A 19,162-nucleotide genomic window follows, 5' to 3' on the forward strand; every position below is an offset into this window, starting at 1 on the left:
TTTTATTTTATGTTTTGGTTTTTTTTTTTAGACAAAGGTTTCTCTGTGTAGCCCTGGCTGTCCTGGAACTTACTTTATAGACTAGGCCAGCCTCAAACTCATGAAGATCTGCCTGCCTCTGCCTCCCAAGTGCTGGACTTAAATGTGTGTGCCACCAAGGCCACTTGTGGGGACTTTAAACAACCTTCTCTTCACCTAAGGCCATGGGTTCAGCCAGGTCTCAGGGATTGTTTTATTTTGCTGTCTACTGATTGTGTGTGTGTGTGTGTGTGCGTGTGTGTGTGGTGTGTGTGTTCCCTCCTGTGTATAAATATGTGCCAAGGTGACATGCAGAGGTCAGAGGACAACTTTTAGAAGTTGGTTATCTCCTGTCACAGTGGATTCCGGGGATTAAACTCCAGTTGTCAGGCTCCTGTGGTAATCACTTAGCTTCCAAGTCACCTCGCTAGCCCCAGACTGATAGATTTAAGGTTTTCCTTCCAATCCATATGTGAATGATTATTTCCAAAGGCTCAAGCGCATTGGTTAAAAAACAAAAAAACCAAAAACAGCACCTATTTTTTTTTTTTTTTTTTTGGCTTTATATGCTTTTATAGTGTGTTATTACACAGATTATTGAGCATGGCAATTCAGCAACCAATTGTGGAAAGGAGCTGCCAGCAAGCAATGCTGTCAAGGAAATTAATTAGTCTGGGAAAAGAAGGGGGCAGCTCTTAAGTGTTTATACAAGACAGAGTTTTGTCGTCCTGCCCAGAATTTTGCAAACACGTCTAAATGCCTGTCTGTTCCGAGGACAGAGTGCCCAGTGTCCACGCCCTCTGCAGAACTTCCCCTCCACACAGAGGCCACTGCCAGCCACCCACTGGGAACCTGAGGAAGTAAAACCCTGATTCAGTGGACTTTATAGACTACAGGGTAGAAATGCCTCACCTTCACAGGGAGCCACCATGTGGCCTTCATTCTCTCTATCACTGCTCTCATAAGGCTCCCGGGGTGGGGGTGGAGGGGCAGGGTGGGAGATCACCCAAACACAACCAAACTCCTCCAGCCATCTGTCTACCCTAGATATCCACCCAGTCCAGCTGGTACAATTCAGGAAGGTGTGCCTAAGGGGTGACCACTGGCCAACCAGAACTCGAGACCACAGGGTGGGGGGGTTTGTGAAGGGGGGGAAATCTCTTTTGTTTCTGACTCTGAGTTGCTCATGTTGGCCTGGGGACATTGACTAAATTTCAGATCTCATGTTCCACACCTATTTACAGTCCAGTCTGTAGGGCACAATGATGGGACACTATCCTGCCATCCCCCTATTGGTCTTTAGGTGGTCAGCACTCCTTTCAGGACCGCCACTTCTTTGGCCTGCAAAGGATGATTTCAACAAGATATGTGGCACAGTGGGAGGCCACAGCTGTGTCTATCACACGCAGCCAGCCCCATGTAGTCAGGGGAGAAGACAGCACAACCAACTGACACCAGTGTGCTAGTGGACCCATGGATGTACCCAATGTAAGGAGATGCTCCTGGGTTGCGACAAGCAAAGAGGATGCAAGGACAAGAGCAGCTGACCTTTCAGATAAGAGTGCCACTGAGCTCCGGGCACCCTCTCCCATGTCCAGATTTCAATACTTTTAATCAGTAATAAAACCACACAGAGGAGCAGGACCAGATTTCAAGTCGTCTTGAAACCCAAGTTTCAACCACGGGTACAGCCATCCGCCGTGTCACGTGCTGCCCCCACACAATAAACCACAGTTGCAGACAGACAAGGTGGGCAGCGTTTCTTGGGGATTAGGCTTTTCCTCAGAACTCCAGAAGGCTCATCGCCCTCCCAACCTGCAAATGCAAGGAGCTCGCACCATGACAGGTCTGAGGCTGGAGGACAGGATTTAAAGTCATAGGATCTGTGGTCTTAGACATCTCAGAAGCCGTAGGCTACTACAGCCACAGCTACATAAAGAGAGAGTCCATGCAGGGCCTGCACCTAAGGGGGCTTATATTCCCTACAGAGAATGAGAGGGCGAGTGAGAATCTCCTTAAGGAGAGAGGAATGGGGGACCTAAGGCTGTCTTTGAAAACCAACTCGGAAAAGACAAAGGCATTGCTGTAAGGACTACAGAGGTGGCTCACTGGCTGCTCTTTCTGGCAACCTGAGTTTGACTCCCAGCAACCCACAAAAAGTGGCTCCCAAAACCACCTGCAACTCCAGCCCCAGGAATCTGACGCCCTCTTCTGGCCTTTGTGGGCATTGCACAACATGACAAAAAAAGCATTGCTCTAAAGTCATCATTTAGGCAACGCCATGCTTCCCTTTCCTGTTAATTACTACCAAAGAGCTCTAAAAGACATGGCGGGGGGCGGGGGTGGACGGTTATGGACCTGCTCACTACACCTGAGTTAAAGCAATGTCAACAAAGTCTCACCATCACTCTAAGAGAACAAATACACCAAGCCCACAACCTATTTGTAACTTTGTCATGAGTTAAGGACAGAGACTAGGCAACCAAAGCTGCAAAACTGGATTTGGTTCTAAGCACAAAAAGGCTCCTAAACAAACATTTAAAAGCTTGGTCCCTCTGGAATGAGGCTGTTGGGCAGTTATTTTAAGCCTCCTCTGTGGGAACTACATCCCGCTACCTCAGTCCAACTAGAAGGAGGAACATGGGAGAATTTAACGAGTGCTGGTTGGTACTTGGGAGTCAGGCACACAAATTAGAACATTGGTTGTATAAAAGCATTTCACTTCCAAAGGAAAAAAACTGATACTAATGGCCCTTTGTTTTATTTCTAATAATGGTAGATGGCTTATTAAAAAGGAATTCTGAAGGAGTTTCTAAAGGGGCAGCCCCTTCCCTTCAACAGGAGCCTTGGTTGGCCTCCCTTCTTAGAAGTGACTCTAGATCATGGCAGGGGGTATTTTTGCTTTGTGTCCCATATATGGGGCAAAGTCTTGAGTCACAAAGATGACCCCAAAGGCAAAGTAAGGTCATTGCCACATCTCCAGAAGGCTCCTTGGGAACCTGTCTTAGTTAAGGTTACTATTGCTATGATGAAGCACTCTGACCAAAAACAACTTGGGGAGGAAAGGGTTTATTTGGCTTACACTTCCACAGTGCTGTTCATCATCAAAGGAAGTCAGGACAGGAACTCAAACAGAGCAGGAACCTGGAGGCAGGAGCTGATGCAAAGGCCATGGAGGATGCTGCTTACTGGCTTGTCCCTCATGACTTGCTCAGCCTGCTTTCTTATTGAACCCAAGACCATCAGCCCAGGGATGGCCCCACCACCCACAATGGACTGGGCCCTCCCCCGTCAATCACTAATTAAGAAAATACCCTACAGGCTTTGGTATCGCTCAGTCTTACAGAGGCATCTTCTCATGTGAAGTTCCCTCCTATTTGATGAGTTCAGCTTGTGTCAAGTCGGCATAAAGCCATCCAGCACAGGGTCACCGTGTGGCTGAGAATGGATGCTGACTGTGTGGCTTCCTTGTCCTAGCTCGCCTGCTCCTAATCTCAGAGCTCAGATCTGGAACACAGGGCTATTTTCCCTAAAGGAGCAGAGGTTGAGATTTACCAGCAACACAGACAGTCACTAGCCCCTCCAAGCGCTGACACAGCCCTGAGCTGCAGCGTCACCAAAGGAACTCACCACTCATGTTAAGAACGAAAGCCAGACACTGCCTCTGTGGAAATGCACTGCCCACGTCCCCTACAATTGCGTTATCAAAGAACCTGGCAAGAACTGCCAGGCGCCATCTCCTACATCAGGAAAAGGCAAAGACCAGTGTGCTCTGATATACCTTTGCAAACAAATGTGTCCATTTCGAGAGCAGGGCTGCTCTGAGGTCCTGCAGAGTCCAGAGGGACCCTGGGTACCTGGGAGGTAGAGGTCACACAAATCTTTTAAGCAGAGCCTCTTAGTAAAGGATTTAGGCCTAAGACGCCTGTGACATGAGGTCTATGGAGAATAACTGCAGGCGGCACATAAGAGTCCACACTTTCAGTATTTTGGTTTTGGACCTGAAGATCCTGCCACTGATCCAAGAATCTGCAGAGAAAATCCAAGAGAAAGATCCAGTCCTTCTATTACAGGCTCTGGGAGCTAGCACCAAAAACTACCCTTTCAAATCCCACTGAGAATAGTAACTTTTAGCAGTGAGATGTACTTCTCTATTTTAAAGGTGTCTTAATGGATCATGACAACACTGTCCCAAGGACAGTCCTATCTCAGACAGCTAAAACTGATAGGCATTGGGAGGTAAGAGGCAGAACCCTCCCATCTGTTAGATATGATGAGTAAGTGTGAAGTTTAGAAGTAAATCATATTTTTCTGGGTTTAAGTCAACATAACCTGAAGGAGAGAATCATGAAAAACACAATAGCAAGAATTTCTGCTAGAATATGGGCACAGATCTTCTCTCTCTCTCTCTCTCTCTCTCTCTCTCTCTCTCTCTCACACACACACACACACACACACACACACACACACACACACTCACTCTCATGCACACACACATACAACAGCTAATTGGCTCAAACTGTGTCGTGGTGTACTCAGGGATCAGGACACCATGCACACACTATAAACACACACTCTCACTTACCGATTATACCCTGATAAAGTTTGTGGTGAAAGAACATAAGTGCACATGTGGAAATCAGAAAATGAAACAACCAATTATCAAGTTTGTCAAACAAAAACTATTACAAATAGTTCTATAACTAACCACCCACTGATGACGTGGTAAAATTTAGAATTTTTATACAAAGCCCACCTCCCCTGCCAAAAAAATGGAGCAGGAGTTAAATCCTGGTTTCCTCCTAGGTGGGGATGAAGAGGCTAACTGCCTGCCTAACAAAGCCACCCCTACACTGTGGACAGAACACCCAACACCTCTACCAACACACCTGTTTATCCCAAGACTAGTGAGTACACCTGAGGGTCATGGCTTAGCTACGCATGTCATCCAGAGTTAAATGTTTAAGATTGTGACTGAAAATGGCTTTTTACTACATGAATTTTTAATGAATAACCAAGAATTGTCCTCCCAAAGCCACTCAGAAGATAACTGGCTTCTAGTCAACTTCCCTCACTTGTAGACACCCACTCAAGCCAATCACAGATGGCCTAAGAGCCAGGGATGCAGATTCTATCTTTGGTACCCAACAAAATGACTTGAGACTATCTACTCTTCCATCAAGGGCGCAGGGACCCACAGCTGCTTAACTAATATTTCATTAACATAAGCCCTCGTTTTTGTTTTTGTTTTGTTTTTCTCAAGAAGCCTTCCCTCACAACAACCAAGTGCAGCCACCATTCAACCAGCCAGCCATCATTCACTGTGTATCACCTCACACATGCAGGCCACAGAGACAGCCAGGAGGGTAGGGCCTCAGGGAATGTTGCTGTCCTGTATGGTCTCCTCATGTCTGCTTCTCTCCCAATTCTGTCCTCGTCCTCCTCGCTTGTATGATATTCAGGAGGTCCCTTTGCTAGAGGGTAGAAAGTGCACCAGTTTCATTATATACTGAATTTCAAAGTCTTGTGTGAAACCCAAATGGGCAAATGCATGAAAAACCTTCAGAGCAGATCAAGTTTGGAGGTGAATATACGTAATCTCAGAAGTCTAGAGGCTGAGGCAGGGGGATAACAAGTTCAAATCCTGGCCAAGAAACCCTGCCTTAAACCCATCAGCTAATTAATTAGTTCAGAATGGTCCTACCGACTGCAACTCGTGCAGTGCATTATGATCAATGTCCGTGACAAGCCATGGGCTCTCCTTGCTACAGGAATGTGAGCTGGCATGACATGGCTCCTATCACCAAGATCTTACAGTATGGAAGAAAGATCAACTCTTAATCTCCACGGCAACAGTGCTTAGAGAGCAGGAGTGAGAAAACAATTGAAACAATATAAAGAAGAGCTATGCAAACTGTTAAGTTCTCCCAACAAATCATCCAGTGCCCAGCATAACACTGGAACAAACCTCAGAAAACAGAACTGCAACATAGAAAGTTAGAAAGAAGAAGAAGAAAAAGAAGAAGAAGAAAAAGAAGAAGAAGAAGAAGAAGAAACAACAACAACAACACAACAGAAGAGCTCTAGTTTTATGAACGGCACATGTAATTTTATTCTGTCTACTTCTTATACGTGTTCACATCTTCAATAGTTCTCTGAGATGATTGACACTCAGAGCAAAAGCCCCAAAGAACTACAAGATGTCCAATCATTTATCCAACAACAACAACAAAAAAAAGCTTATTCAGCTCCAGAATAATAAGGGGAGAAAATGTGTGGAGACATCACAGAGGAAGAAGAGGAGAAGCACAAAGAATATTCAAACTCACTCCTCCCTAATGACTCACAGGAGTCATCGACCAAAAAAGGGCTTGCCTCCCAGAATATTCTGTTTGACAAGGGTTGTAGGACTGCCTTGTAGTAAGGTTATTTGCCACAGAGAAGGAGGTGACGGTCTGTAGAAGATTCTTGTGACCACAGCGGAAATGTGGAAGAAAGGGAAGACTCACCATGAGTGACAGGTAACCTAATTCACAGAAAATGATGACTCGGAAATTTTATCTCCATTCTTTGAGAACTTCAGACATGTATATGTCATGTATTTTGATGATATTCATGCCCCACTTTCCACTTCCAACTTTCTCTAGGCCCTCACATTTTCTAATTCCAAGTCCTTCAGACACTACCCAAACACGTCCCCTCCCAACTCCATGCTTTTTTTTTTTTTTTAATCCCACGGACTCCAATTAGTGGTGTCCATAATGCATACAGGATTGGAGCCATCCATGGAGCATGATAACATACCAGTCACCCCAATCCCTGCCCCAAAAATGACTTTCGTGCCTCCAGCAGCAGCCAACTGCCAATAGCTCCCGAGTTGGGGGATGGCACTTCCTAGGGGGCCTATCTTATTCCTGCTGGAATTTGGGGAATTTTTACTGGCTTCACCCCATGCAGGTCTTGTACATGTTACTACAGCTGCTGCTGGAGGCACGAAAGAACTGCGGAGCAGCTACTAGTGGGCCAACACTCCAATGCCAGCTCTACCCACCCCCCACGGGCGACTCTTACAGGGCTCCACTCCCCTACTGGAGTGACTCCCCACAGCCAACGTACTCAGATTGTCCAACTCTTACCTTCAGGCTCCTCACACACCTAAGCCAAGTTCCCCTCAGCAGGACCACTTTCCAGTTTCAAAAGTGGAAATGTGTAAAACGCAAAGTGTCCACAGCATTTTGATAAAGAAACTCAAGAGCTTTCAAAGTTGTCACTTCTGATGACTCTCTTGTCCTCACACATAGAGTTTGCATCCTGGCTAGGGCCTAAGCATTACAATGCAATAATGTTCATCTTAAAGGGTCTTACAGGCGCCTTGGGGACTCTTTCCTCACTAGTGAATCAAGAAAAAGGGACAGCTTCTGGTGAGCAAGTTAGCCAGTTCCTACAGAAAGAGAACAAAACAAACAAGAATTTCCAAGAAACACGGTGTTGACCTTAAATTCCACCAGCAAGGCTATTTTTCAAACAGTAGATAAATAATTCAAAGTATCGTAACTCAGTGCAAAGAGGAGACAGGCTTCCAATACATGACAAGTGATTCTCATTCACCTGTGTATGGTTTTTTTTTTCTCTCCTCTGGCTTAATGAGGTGAGTTAACTTACTAGTCTGTTAAGAGCCATAAGGACGTGAAGGCGGATGGACGTCTCCTTGGGTTCTCCTGCGTACTCAAACCATTTGAGGCCTGCAAATGTTCTCCTAAACACGGGGCCTTCCTGCACGTCTTTCTCAAGACCGGCGGCATCCAGGGCTGCTGAAGTCTCTGTAGAAACTCCTCGTGAGAAGCCCCAAAAGCTACTCCTTAAAATGTGAAACCTGGGTGAGGGCTCAGATTATTTCAATGAAGCTGGTGGAGGAGTTAACACTGCGTGGGTGACAAGGCAGGTTCTCTGAGTTAATGTTGCCTGAGTCTCTATGGGACCAAGAGATCCACAGGAACTTTAGATATTTGGTGGTAAATCTTTATACGCAGAAAGGCTTTTACTATCTATATCTGCACACCACTGTTATGTGACTGCAGTGCCAGATACATGGCTTCTCAGGATGTAAGTCTCGCTAACAGAGCGACACAAGATAGACTGCTAACTACTTCTAACTCGTTTCTTTACTCATCACTGTTGAGGCACCAAGGCCCTTCTTGTATTGTCTGCTTATCTCTGGGTACAGGAATGCCTGACATCACAAGTAATCCGAAGGCCAAGATGTAATCGGTATTTTCAGACAAACACTAAAACACACAAAAATCACCACCCACGAAAGAAGACTGAAGAGCCGGGCGTGGTGGCGCACGTCTTTAATTCCAGCACTCGGGAGGCAGAGGCAGGCAGATCGCTGTGAGTTCGAGGCCAGCCTGGTCTACAAAGTGTGAGTCCAGGATGGCCAAGGCTACACAGAGAAACCCTGTCTCAGGAAAAAAAAAAAAAAAAAAAAGGAAACTGAGTTATAAGGCCAAGGCCCAAAGATCCACACCTGACAGGAGTTACTCAATCCAGACTCACCCACCCACAGCAAATTGAGATCACTTGAGAGGTTGTTCTCTGTGCTGAAAAGTGTTAAATGGCAAAGTTCCGAACATTAGAATTAAAATTTCATTTTCCACATGACAGCCTATGAAATCAGTAAGGAAAAGGAGCCAAACGTGCCAGCATCTCTATCTTCGTTCCCACACGCCCACCTCCTCCCTGCAACCGCCCCCCCCCATAGCATTACAAAGCATTTGGGCTGAAAGGTTCAGTGGAAGTAAGTACCATAATCAAAATTATATTGACTGTGTCTGAGCGGAGAGCTGATAGGCGAGCAAAAACTACAGGCCTGCCTGGGATACGAATTTCTAAGCTGCCTCTGACACGTGTCTAGTTAGGAACACAAACTCATTAAATACGAGGGAATGCCCAACAAATGAGAGTGGCTACATCAATCCCCGAGGGGCTTCACACAGGTTCAACACCCTTCCCCCAGTGCCAACCGCAGTCCTGAAGCTACATTTGAAGAATGATTCTTTTCTCCTGACCCTGGAGGTCGAGGTAACTACTATCAGTCCTTCCCGGGGAATTCTGAGACGGATTAATAAAAAAAAAGAAAAGAAAAAAAGTGGCACAAAGTTGCGCAGGGCTACAGGGCCCTCTGCTTAATCTTCTGGCTCACGCTTTGGCCTAAAGAAACGCTAGCAGATAGGAAGCTGTGTATAAACAGTGGGGCACACAGAAGGCAGCAGAAGCCATTGACGACAACGATGCAAACCTGAACAAGTACAAGGGAGAAGAGCACCACAGCTGAGCCTGGAACATTCCAACAGAGCCAACAGGCTCTTGTATTATTTGCTGTAAGCACAACTGTGTATACTGTCTCAAAGTGACAGAAGGGAATTTGGGGGGGGGGGGTTGGGTGATTTTCATGCTCCTCCAGGAAGTTGGGGTGGCCTCTGGATTACAGTTCTCACGTCTTTACCCCCATACTTACATGAGTCGAATTTGACTTCCAAAGCATCACCTGACTTCCCGTCATACTCCCTTCTCAGCCCACCATCATTTACCTGGATGGAGTTCGAGTCATCTTTCCTGCCTCGCCACACAGCTGACGTCACCCCTCTGTCTAACGACTTGGTAATTTTCATACTCAAAGTCCTTTGGGATACTGATTAATAGCTGACCACTAAGAGCAGGTTCCAAGAGGGAAAGAGAGGTGGTGCCCTCATAGAAAGGCTAACGAATCATGCACCATAAAGCCTGCTGTTACTAGCTCATAAAAAGGTCCCACCCATGAAATGAACGGTGATACATGTCACAGGTCTACCTACTCAGAGAGGAAAGAGCCTGCTGGGCTACCATCAATGTCCTAGCAGCACAATCCACTCGGGGAGCAACTTTGGATCTCTGCTTACCCCTTTCTGTGGTAGCAGTGGCACATATGGGCACTCTTCAGGACCAGCCCTCCCCATTTTCAGTAATAAAGCAGATGTCCCATGGAATGCCTCATAGAACATGGGGCGTCACAGTCTTTCAGGGACCCTCTGCAAGAGGTAAACAGTCTCAGTGTCAATATGCTGAATGGAGCTGTCTGTTCCAAGTGACTGGACTAGGATCAAACCCTGACCCCAGAGCAGGGAGACACTAGCTGCTTGCTCTGAAGGGATGAAGGAAATTAAACAAGCCCTTTCCAGGCAAAACCACAGGACCACGTGAACATGATGCGCTGTGACAGGAGTGTCTTTCATCTGAAAACACAATCTTCTGTCCTAAGAACCTGTCTGTCACCTCTGCTCAGCTCTCTCCTGGTCCGGACCACATAGCTATGACTCTTCCTATTATTTCTCCAGTTCTTCCCCAACTTCCATACCCTTCCTCAGAAGGCCAAACTGAAAAACAAGAATGAACGAAACAGAAACACCCATTGAACTCACACACTATGCCCACGAAGTCTGAGGAATCAGATACAATTCTCACCTGCTCTAGAATATTAGCAAGGTGGACGTATTTGCCGTGTCCTGGAATACCGGAAGTGGCAAAGGTAAAAAGCTGAGTCTTCTCTCAGTAGGAAAACCCACTCCAGCAAGCCAGACCCAGGTGGTATATGTTGGCACGCTAGCACCGTGCTTCCTGCTGCTGACAGGGCCACAGTGTCAGAGCATACCCTGCCAGGTTCCACTCAGGTAAATCTGTCCCTACACTTACTATGGAAATGAGCACTTGAAAGTAAGGCCCTCCTCTCAACAAGTTTTCTCTCATGAAAACACTGTAAGACGGAAACACGACAAACAATAACACGTTGTTCTCCTGAATGGCTCTGCATTCTTTGCCTGCCATGTTTCATACATGTTTACCTGGAGTCCCTGAACTATCCTCCTCATCTCATCCACACAATATCCACTACCAGGTCTCTCTCTCTCTCTCTCTCTCTCTCTCTCTCTCTCTCTCTCTCTTGTGTGTGTGTGTGTGTGTGTGTGTGTGTGTGTGTCTGTCTGTCTGTCTCTCTCTCTGTCTCTCTCTCTCTCTCTCTCTCTCTCTCTCTCTCTCTCTCTCTCCTCTGTGTGTGTGTGTGTGTGTCTGTCTGTCTTTCTGTCTCTCTCTCTCTCTCTCTCTCTCTCTCTCTCTCTCTCTCTCTCTCTCTCTCGGATAACATCCAAGACACCGGGTCCAACTCAGAAACATGTAAACAGGCTAGCACCCACATTTCTCACCACTGGGGCTTTGAGATGCTTGGCTTTCTTCAAATACAAATCTCATCAGGTCACACTTCCAATGGCTCAACCCCTCCAATGGCTCCCAGTGCCCTTGGCGTGAAGTTCACAGGACTCTGTACAACTCAGTTTTGTGACGTCTCAGTCACATACTCCCTGTTCTCTGCTCCTCTGTGCCAAGCAAAAGGCCCAGGAGCTCTCTAGCTTTGCTGCATTCGGGGACCAACCTCCCTCTCTCCCTCCTGTTGTTCCCTTTCTTCTCCATCTAACCTCTTCTCATCTCCCAGGTTACGGCTCAAGCATCCTTTCCCAGCCTCAGCTCCCATGATCATGGAATTGCAGAGTTTGCTCACATATTCCCTCAGAGCCTGCTGCCTCTGCTGTCACCTTTGTCACCAGTTAATTAATAATTGTGTGTTTATGCCTCGCTCCCACAGTGCATGAGAAGCTCCGTGATGCCAAACCCATCTCTGTCCGGATGATGATGCCTCAGGGCTGGACTACATAGATATCGGTTAGGCTGCCTGCTTTTTTAATCTCATGGCGCGCACTGAAGAAGCGAGTCAAAAAGTAGACTAAATAATAAATATGTCAAGATTCATGTACTTCTCTTTTCAAATTATGTAGCTTCTGTGATTAATAAAATATAAAGTCTATGAAAAGGCTTGGCTGAATTCATGATTTCTTTTTGCTATTTATTCTCAACCAATAAAACCAGAAACCCATCTACTATATTACTGTCATGTGTGGAGCCCCAAAACATAACACCCCCAAAAGATGTTAAAAGCAGTCCTCCCATTCAGACACTATTTAATAGAACACTTTAGAGACACTCACTAATTGTGCCTAGAGTTAATGATGGACATTATTTCCCAACTTTTGTCAATAAAACAAGTCCCCTGGTGTAGCAAAATATAGGCAGCTAACACACAGTAAGTTGGCAAGCCCTTTAACTACAAAGCTCCTTCGAGCCATTCTGAGTGTCTCTGGAAGTTTCCAATTCTAATACACAGAGTGAAAAACTGGTGTGCCTGATTAGACATTGTTCGCATTTATTGGAGGAAAAAAAAGAGTACCAATAAGTCTCCTGTTAGCCACAAGGTGTTTGCTTGTTTTAATAAGAGAGGAGCCAAGAGATTTGTTTATCCTAAATCACAACAGACAAAAATAAATGGACACATGGTCACCCTTCAACCAAACATACCATAGAGACGCCATTACTTTGTAAATTCATTCAACATATGTTTACTAAATTCTCACTCATTTACAAGAGTCAGGGGCTAGGCATCCAGGGGTAAAATTCCTGCTCTCTGTGAGTTCACCCACCAACAGCTACACCAAATGGCAACCTCATTGGGATCTTAAGGTACTTTAAGGGAAAAGACACGCTAGAAAGCCTTAGAGTGGTGCTTCTCAGCCTTCCAAATGCTCTGACTCTTTAACACAGTTCCTCCTGTTGTGCTGGCCTTCCACCATAAAATTACTTTGTTGCTACTTCACAACTGTAATTTTGCTACTGTTATGGATTGTAACGTAAATATGTTTCCCAGTGAAAGGGCAGATTGCATAAATATGTGTGGGGAGGGAGGTCAGTCCTCCAACCTAGATTGTTAATCAGAAATCCAGTGTGCCACTCCTCAACATGCACAAGCTTGCAGCCCGGACATAAGGCAGATGCAAAGGTTTTTGTTTCTTTGTTTGTTTGTTTGTTTTTTAACTAAGCTAAATAATATACCAGCTATGACTCTAGTGAGTTTAACAGTAAGAATAAAAATTGTTGGTTTTGTAGCTCTGTGGTAAGTGCTTAACCAGACCACGTAATACTGTAGACTTTATCCCCACACCACAGGATAATAAAGCAAATTAAAATTTTAGAAATATATCAGTGCTAACATTCAACTAGTCTTTCCCCACAGGTCTGACTGAAGCACATCAGATTGTATGTTTACACATGTATTAGTGGTGAGGTAGTCTCTGAGACAGATAAAACACTGTGACCTTCAAACCAGCTCTAACAAGGTTATCAAAAAGTCAGCACTGGATAACTACCCTAGGAACCAGAATTTCCTTGCATTTGAAAACAAACACAGAGGGTTGGTATTCTTAAAAATTCTTTGGGGTAAAAATTAATGCCCCAAGCTACACATCAATTTTAAAGTCAAAAGGAATGCCTTCCCGTACTGAGTTGCTCTTAAGCTTGTTAATGTTTTATAGCCTGAGCCTTGTTATGCCGTATAACTATAACCATCCCCAGGTGTTTTGTCACAGCACAACCTGAGATGAGGAGAAAGAATCCCCCAGCTTGTATCAGTGAAAGGGGAATAAGCTGAGAGCTGGAGAAATGGCTCATCAGTTAAGGACAAGTAGGGCACTTGCAGAGGGTCAGGTCCTAGCACCCACATCAGGTGGCTCACATCTGCCTGTAACTCCAACTCCAGGGAAGGCAGTACCCTCTTCTGGACTCCAACGGCACTTGCACTCCTGAGCGCACACCGTTATAAATGCACAACCAGACACATTATTTTAAAATAATAAATCTTTTAATAACGAGAATAAAACCTCGTAGTCTCTCAAAGTGGATGGTGGGTAAATTGTGCATTAATGAAATAGCAAGCTGGCCTGACTTTGAGCTTCAATTTCACTAAGTTTTATAAGCAATAAACTTAGCGGTTAAGGTTCAATGATATCTACTTGGGACTCAATATCAGCTACTACGCTGATGTATAAAATGTCTCAAAAGTGCTGTTGCTATTACTCTCGTTTAAAAGGTGAGAAAACCGAGGCTGACAGAAATCAAATGGTTCATAAGCACACACTTCCTCAACATGACAGATCCTGAAGACAAACCCAGGTATCTCCTTCCATGAGAGAGGATTTTAGTCTGGTATTCGCATCTTCTGGAATGGTGATCTACAGTGTGTGCTTTTCCAAAGGAAAGGGGCAAGGCTTTCTGATAATTTCTCAATGTCACACTTCCACAAAGGGTACCATTCCACAATCCCACCCAGTGTACCAAATCAGCACCAATGTGCACACATGCACTTTCCCAGCCCTCATCAAGTTTTATCACTTCTTTACTTCTGGGGCAGGGGAGTCACAGGACTTTGGTTTTGCTTCAAAATTCTCAGGACAAGTCAACATTGCACTCCATCATCCCTTTAGGCTAAGTCATGTCACAAATCGCAGCCCTGTCTGTTTACATCCAATTCTGAACTTTCACCGTGACCAAAACATTTGACCATCCTACTCTGAAGCGCATCTGTTTCACTCAACCGATCTTTACTGCCTTCATTATATCCACTTCAAAGAAACTAAAACATTATCTCCCTGAGGGGAGGCCAGAAATCCACTATACAATCAGGATCAAGAATGAGAGGTCACCCACGCCCACATCTTCAAGACTTTGTGCATTACCACATTAGCTATACAGGATCATTGTATTAACAGCCAAGTTACCCAGAGGCAACATGCTACATAAGGGCAGGTGTACCCAGGAGGTAGCAAGTCCTGCTCTCTCATTCAAACTCCTGGAATACGACTAAGCTCACGCTGGAATTTAGAGCTACCCACAATTCCAGGTCCGAAACAGCACTGTGTCGGAGTGAACTAGATCTTGAAATTCTCCACTTTCGACGATGGAAGTGAACTTGTAAGGAATGAAATGCCTCCAGGTCTCACAACTCAGGTGCTGAAGCGGTCTAGAAAGCAGAACTCTCGACACCTGGGACACCTGGCTGAGATTCCTGCAATCCCATGGGCATCCAGGAATAGAGACCTGGCTAACCACCAGCCAAGCCTCCTTCCATGTTTGCCATGCTGGGACTTGGTTCTGCTAGCCCTGAGCCAGATCCAGCCCTTGCTTCCAGCCTGGACACCCAGGGGGCTAGTGGCTGGCCCTTGAACTCTGTTTTCTTCTTTTAAGGACAAAGGCAATTGTTTCCTCGTGCTAACCCCAGCAGAGATGGGAAAATACCAGGCTAGGACCGCGGAATTAATTTCACAGGGAGACTATGCTAGGGTCATGTTTTATTTATGGCCCTGTCTGATCAAGATGATTTCTCCCACAAGAAATGTCCAAAGCAAACAATCTTAAAAGACTTGGACAATCCTCCTTCCCTATCTTCCAAACCAAAAACGAAAAGGGGAAAAAAAAAGAAAGTCTGAGATAGCAACGTAGGAGGTCACAAAACTCGGTGTGTCAGGAAGCTACCCACAAGTTGTGGATGCACAGCCTTCCAGGAAATGAGGTTAGACAAAGTTCTCTGAACAAGGTAAGGCACGTCCGACCCTGTATGGTGACAGCTATCCTCTGTTCAGAGTCCGAATGGAAGCTGTAGGCACTCATGCTTGCGCGAAGCGCTTAGCGTGGGGAATCTTTCTCTGCCCTAGTCTGGGAGGTGAAAAGACTCACCGAAACCACCACAGGACTCTCGCCTCTGACACCCCAAAGTGCAATTCCGCAGCCGCCACTCCCACCCATATCTATGCTCCAGATCCCCCGATCTACCCAAGACTTCAGTGGATTCGCACGTCTAAGATCTGAGTTGTGGGGACAACGCAAGCTTTCAGATCACATCAAGACGCTGACCGGCCCAAGCAGATACAGAGATGAGGGATTAGGTCTGTGAAATTGCCAAATCAAAAGTCGGGTAGTTCATGTAGACGAGTGCTCGGGGGCAACCACAAGAAGTCAAGGGACCATAGAGTCTCCTGACTGTCACTATCCCAGGCTAGTGACAGAACATCTTTAGTTCCCTCCCAGCTCCAAGACACTGGCGCGCGCGCAAGAATCTGAGGTGTCCCTGCAACAGGGATCTGGAGGGTGCGGGACGGGACAAACAGGGCCCACCTCCTCGTCCTGTTCCTCTTGGGATGCACTGGTGACCCGGGGAACGGGCAATACCGCTCCTCCGGGGGGCGGCAGCGGTAGGGTAGGAACTCCACGCTCCAGCGCCACGCGCGTGGGAGCCCACGCGGCGGGCAGCCGGGTTTCCAGAGCGCCGCCCGGCGGCCGCGGCGGCTGCGACCTGCAGGAGAAGCGGCCGGGCTCCCCTTCCTCCGACAGAGTTTCCGATCCCGAGGACGACTCCGCTGAGGAAGCGCCCTCCGAGGACACGGCCGCCGCCGGAGAGACTAGGGTCCGGGCGCCGTGGCTGCTGCATCCTCGGGGCACTGGCTCGGGCGCCTCGGAAACTTCCTCCCCCATGTCCCTCTCCGTTCCAAAGTGCCGCCCCGAGGGGTGGCGAGGCGCTCGGCGTCACCCGGGGAAGCCGAGACTGCTAGGCTGTGTCTGGATCACGCTGCGGCTCCCGGGCTGCGGGGAGCGCCGCCGGCGACTACATGACAGAGGCCGGGAAGCAGGAGCGCGTCGCCAAGTTCACGGCCGCCGTGGCTCGGCTGCTGACAGGGACTCCCGCGCTCAGGGCCATACCGGCGGCGACCAGCGCTCCTCCGCGCGGCGCCTGAGCCGCCCGGACTGCGGCTTCTCTAGCTAAACCTGCCTCCGGGACCGAGCGGAGGAGACGGGCAGCCCGAGGAGCCAATGACAGCGCAGGCGCGCCGGTGGGCGGAGGCTGCGGAGCGGCTAGCCGCCTGGGCGTCAGGTAGGGGAGGTGCGGCCAGGGGCGGACCACCGGATCCCACGGGGCAGCCCTATGCGCGGACTCGCCCGGGTGGGTGCGGAGCTCGCAGACTCAGCCCCGGGACTGGGACTCGGAACTGGGCGTGGGAGTGGCAGTCTGTCCTTGAGACGCGGGAGGGAGATGGCTGAGTGAGAGACCTTGGAGAACTGGACTTAAGTCTCCAAAAAGTGAAATCAGGAAAACTGAGTAGAGGAAGCTTCAGGAGAAACCCAAAGCGCAGCCAGTCACGAGCGAACTCAACGCTCCCAACAGTGTGCAGAGAGAGCAATGCCAGTGATGGAAAGAAGGGAATCCTAACGGGGCTGATCTCTTACCCCTTTTCTAGTTAAATCTCTTGGGCCTCAGTTTCCTCTTCTGCAAAAGGTGTAAAAGGGAAACATCGACGCCTGCCTATGTTGTCCGGGCAATAAGACTAGAGCAAAATAAAGTGTCAGCAGAGTTCTCGCCTTGGCTAAAAGCCAAGGTCTCCAAAGATGATTTTCGGTATTTCTGCTTAGAACCTAAGGTTAAGTCAAAGACTCGGCTCCTGTGGTAAAGGAAGAAAACAGCTGATGCCCTGTGTGTAGGACCAAGCCTGATTAGAAGGATCCTAGCAGCTCTCTGCTGTTCTGCCGCTGGGTAAAGGCACATTCCAGTGCCTTTCAAGCCCTAGATAGCGAAAACCTGCGTCTTCAATCCTCCTTCTCTATAAAACCAAGGAGAAAGATCTTGCACCGAAAAGTACCAAGACAATCACCTTAACCTTTGGGGGTGTCTTGAATCTGCTGGGTAGCCAGTGAGAGTTAGACAGCGAGAAATGAATGATTCTTACTAGCCTTCAGCTCCAAACCCATCTTGAGCTCCACACTGTGACCCGGGGTCTGAATTCAGCCAGCTTCCACTCCACAGACGTTGATTGAGATGTGTGCCAGGAGGTGGCAGGGGCTACAAAGATGAATACGGCGGGTCCCCTGCCCTTGAGGAGCTTGTGGTCGGGGCGGGGCAGGGGGGGAGAGATTGATGCTGCATGATGTCGCCTCGTTTATTCATGTTTAAAAGCTCTGATAAGTGCTACAGTGTGCCGTGGGAGAAAAGAGAGAGAATTACCGAGAAGCCATTGCAGATCTTTAAGCCCAGGAGTGCTCCAGATTTTTACATTTCTCTCCGTCAGAACAGGTTTGCCAAGGGTCCTTAAGAAAAGAACTGGAGTTGAAAGGCCCGTTGGCTAATGAGCCCTTTTATGCTACCGAAGTATTTACAAGTGATAAAGGGGATTGAGGGGGCGGGGGGGGGGGCGGGACTCATCTAGTCTGGACAGGAGGCTTTGTCCTGAACACTCTGAAGGGGAAAGCAGTAAGATGTGACCCTCTGCCTGCAGACAGCTGTCAGGGTTGCACTGTGACACTTCGGAATGATCCAAGGGGGTGGGAAGACCTGCTGAGGTAAAAAGGACATTGAAGAGAATTAGCTAAGGGAGGATGGAGAGGCTGAAGAGGGAGCGCACCGTGGGGCGGTCTGAATCCAGCCCCTGAGCCTCACACTGACTTCCCTCCTTAGAGTACTGGCCTTTATCTGAGCCCCTATGTGGTTGATTCAGCACAGGGGACTGAAATAAAGATTTGAGCAAGCAATTCACATCAAAGAAGAGGAGGGATTGCCTCTTGGTTCTGGGGAAGGGTGCAGCAAGGACATGGTTTGAATCCTAACAGGAAAAAAAAAAAAAAAAAAAAAAAAAAAAGGCAGCTCATAAGAGCCAGAGCGTCTCCTGTGAAAGGCCCCACGGAGTCCTGACAGACACAGAATGGGACACGTTCTGTTGGTAACACTTTTGGGATGAAAACACGGGGACTGAAACGCCAAGAAGCAGGTTAAAGGTCACACTGCAAGTGAGCAGTGGCACGGTGGTTGGCACTCTGGAGTCTGCTTTTGAGAATGCCACTCAGTTTTTTAAATCAAGGATACACATATGTTTATAATAGACTATAAACAGCCATGGAAAAGGAATATTGTTGCCGTGGTTAATTATGAAAAAAAATGTTCCTTTGGTGACATTTTTTTTCACCCACAAACATTTTATATGACACTTTGTGCCAGGCAAGGTTTTAAGCACTGTACAAAAACTATTATACTTAATCCTTAGGCTGATCCAATACGGCAGCTACAATTTTATTTTTATCTTGTATCACATTTGTGAAATGATAATACTATGGAACAGAGAAGTTAGGCAGTTTGTCTCGTATCACACAGCTAGCAAGTGTTAGAACCAAGATTCAAAATTGAACAGTATTC

At 47.2% G+C, this 19,162-nt stretch overlaps 1 protein-coding gene across 2 annotated transcripts in view; it reads right to left on the reverse strand.

The window, feature by feature from the left end:
* The window catches only part of Mast4 (microtubule associated serine/threonine kinase family member 4), a 612,814-nt gene extending 596,081 nt beyond the window's left edge, over positions 1–16,733 (reverse strand). For both annotated transcript variants that reach the window (XM_051172307.1, XM_051172306.1), the window contains exon 1: positions 16,102–16,733. In XM_051172307.1, coding sequence (XP_051028264.1) covers positions 16,102–16,458 — 357 coding nt within the window. In that variant the 5' untranslated portion in view covers positions 16,459–16,733. The remainder of the gene's footprint in view (positions 1–16,101) is intronic.
* Between the last annotated feature and the right edge of the window lie 2,429 nt (positions 16,734–19,162).

Source organism: Acomys russatus, chromosome 30 (assembly GCF_903995435.1).
Source record: "Acomys russatus chromosome 30, mAcoRus1.1, whole genome shotgun sequence".
NCBI classification, from domain to species: Eukaryota; Metazoa; Chordata; class Mammalia; order Rodentia; family Muridae; genus Acomys; species Acomys russatus.